The sequence below is a fragment of the Malurus melanocephalus genome, unplaced genomic scaffold (assembly GCF_030028575.1).
Source record: "Malurus melanocephalus ecotype Western Australia unplaced genomic scaffold, MMel_1.1 scaffold_3903, whole genome shotgun sequence".
Lineage (NCBI taxonomy): Eukaryota > Metazoa > Chordata > Aves > Passeriformes > Maluridae > Malurus > Malurus melanocephalus.
In genome coordinates this window covers 2311-3881 of record NW_026627135.1, presented here as the reverse complement: position 1 = coordinate 3881, position 1571 = coordinate 2311, and the positions used below count along the sequence as shown (strand labels likewise).

The 1571-nt window shown below is 55.2% G+C and overlaps 1 protein-coding gene across 1 annotated transcript; it reads right to left on the bottom strand.

Moving 5' to 3' along the window:
* Positions 1-890: 890 nt before the first annotated feature.
* Positions 891-1540, bottom strand: LOC130588244 (zinc finger protein 3-like; the record flags this gene model as incomplete). The annotated part of the gene is made up of 1 exon (XM_057389191.1): positions 891-1540. A coding segment is annotated over one exon (650 nt), but the record flags the coding sequence as incomplete, so codon positions are not given.
* Between the last annotated feature and the right edge of the window lie 31 nt (positions 1541-1571).

The window sequence follows — 1571 nt, the reverse complement described above, 5'->3', positions numbered from 1 at the left end:
GCAATATAAATTACCCCAGAGCCACCAAAACCCCTTCCCATGGCCCCCAAAACCCCACCCAACTTCTCTCCAAGCCACACAGTCCTACCAGGAGCCCCAAATTCCCTCACACACCCCCAAAAGCCCCCCAAACACATTCCTGCTCCACAAATGCCCCCAAGAGCCACAAAAGCTCCTCTCAGTGTTCCCAGGAACCCCCAAACCTCCTCCCAGCCCTCCATGGCACCAACCAGGAGAGGTTTGTGGACAGGAACAGCCCCAGCTGGGAGCAGCTTGGTCACTTCAGCAGCGATTTGGGCACTTTGGGGGCACAGCCCGGATGGACAGACCCAGGCCAGGGACTGGGACAGACAACCGGAATTCCTGGAGAACAGACACGCTCAGGTGGACACGTTCTGCCAGCACAACTATGAGATGATGGGCCTGGATCCTGGCCTGGGCAGTCCCAGAACACCCAAATCCTCCCAAATATTCCTGTGAACCCGAAATTCAGCCCCCAAATCCTGCTAAAATGGTATGGCTTTAGATCTCTTTATTTAATTTCCTGATTCCACCAGACTAATGTTTGATTCCACCAGAAGAAACAACTGAACAGAGAAGGGGACATTTTTTGCATTGAAGAAATCAGCTCTTTCTAAGGATTTTCCACTGTCAGTCTGAGTCTGGATGAGCATTCCGGTCCCTGTGCTCATGTAGGTGCTTAGAGGAATGGAGGAGGATGTGTAGACAACGAGCCAGGTGTCGTCCCAACGGGATCACCAGGAATGTGGGTCACGAGGTCTCTGCCCAGTGTGGGTCCTGTGATGGGGGATGAAGTTGGAGCAGCACACGGAGCTGTTCCCAAACTCGGGGGACTCACCGGGCGTAACTTACTGGTGGCAGCGTTGGTGTCAGGTCAAGTGAGAACTCTGGCTGAAGCACTTCCCACATTGGGAACACTCGTAGGGCCTCTCCCCCGTGTGGATGCGCTGGTGGGTGACGAGGTTGGAGTTGTGCTTGAAGCCCTTCCCACAGTCGGGGCAGCGGAAGGGCCTCTCCTCTGAGTGAATCCGCTGATGGCTGAGGAGATTGGAGCTGGACAGAAACCTCTTCCCACAGTCAGAACATTCATAGGGCCTCTCCCCGGTGTGGATGCGCTGGTGGCGGATCAGTTCAGAGCTGCAGCTGAAGCCCTTCCCACATTCCCCACACTCGTAGGGCCATTCCCCAGTGTGGATCAGCCGGTGACGGATCAGGCGGGTGCTCGTTCTGAAGCTCTTCCCACATTCCAAACACTTGTAGGGCTTCTCCCCAGCGTGAAGCTTCTCATGGACTCCCAGCTCCAAGCCCCGGCTGAAGCTCTGAGTGCCTTCCTGGCACAGGGTGGGTCTATTTCTCTCAGAGCATCCTGGGCTGGGTTTGGGGCCCTTCCTTGTGAATGACCTCTGGAGCTTTTCCTTTTCATTGGATTCCTGTGCCCTGGAGCTTCTCAAAACAGCCTCTTCCACGAGGTTCCTCTGGGGGGATTTGTCCTCCTTCATTTCTGTCCTCAGCTCATTTTCTGTGGGAGGAAGGACAAGGAGAGGATGGGA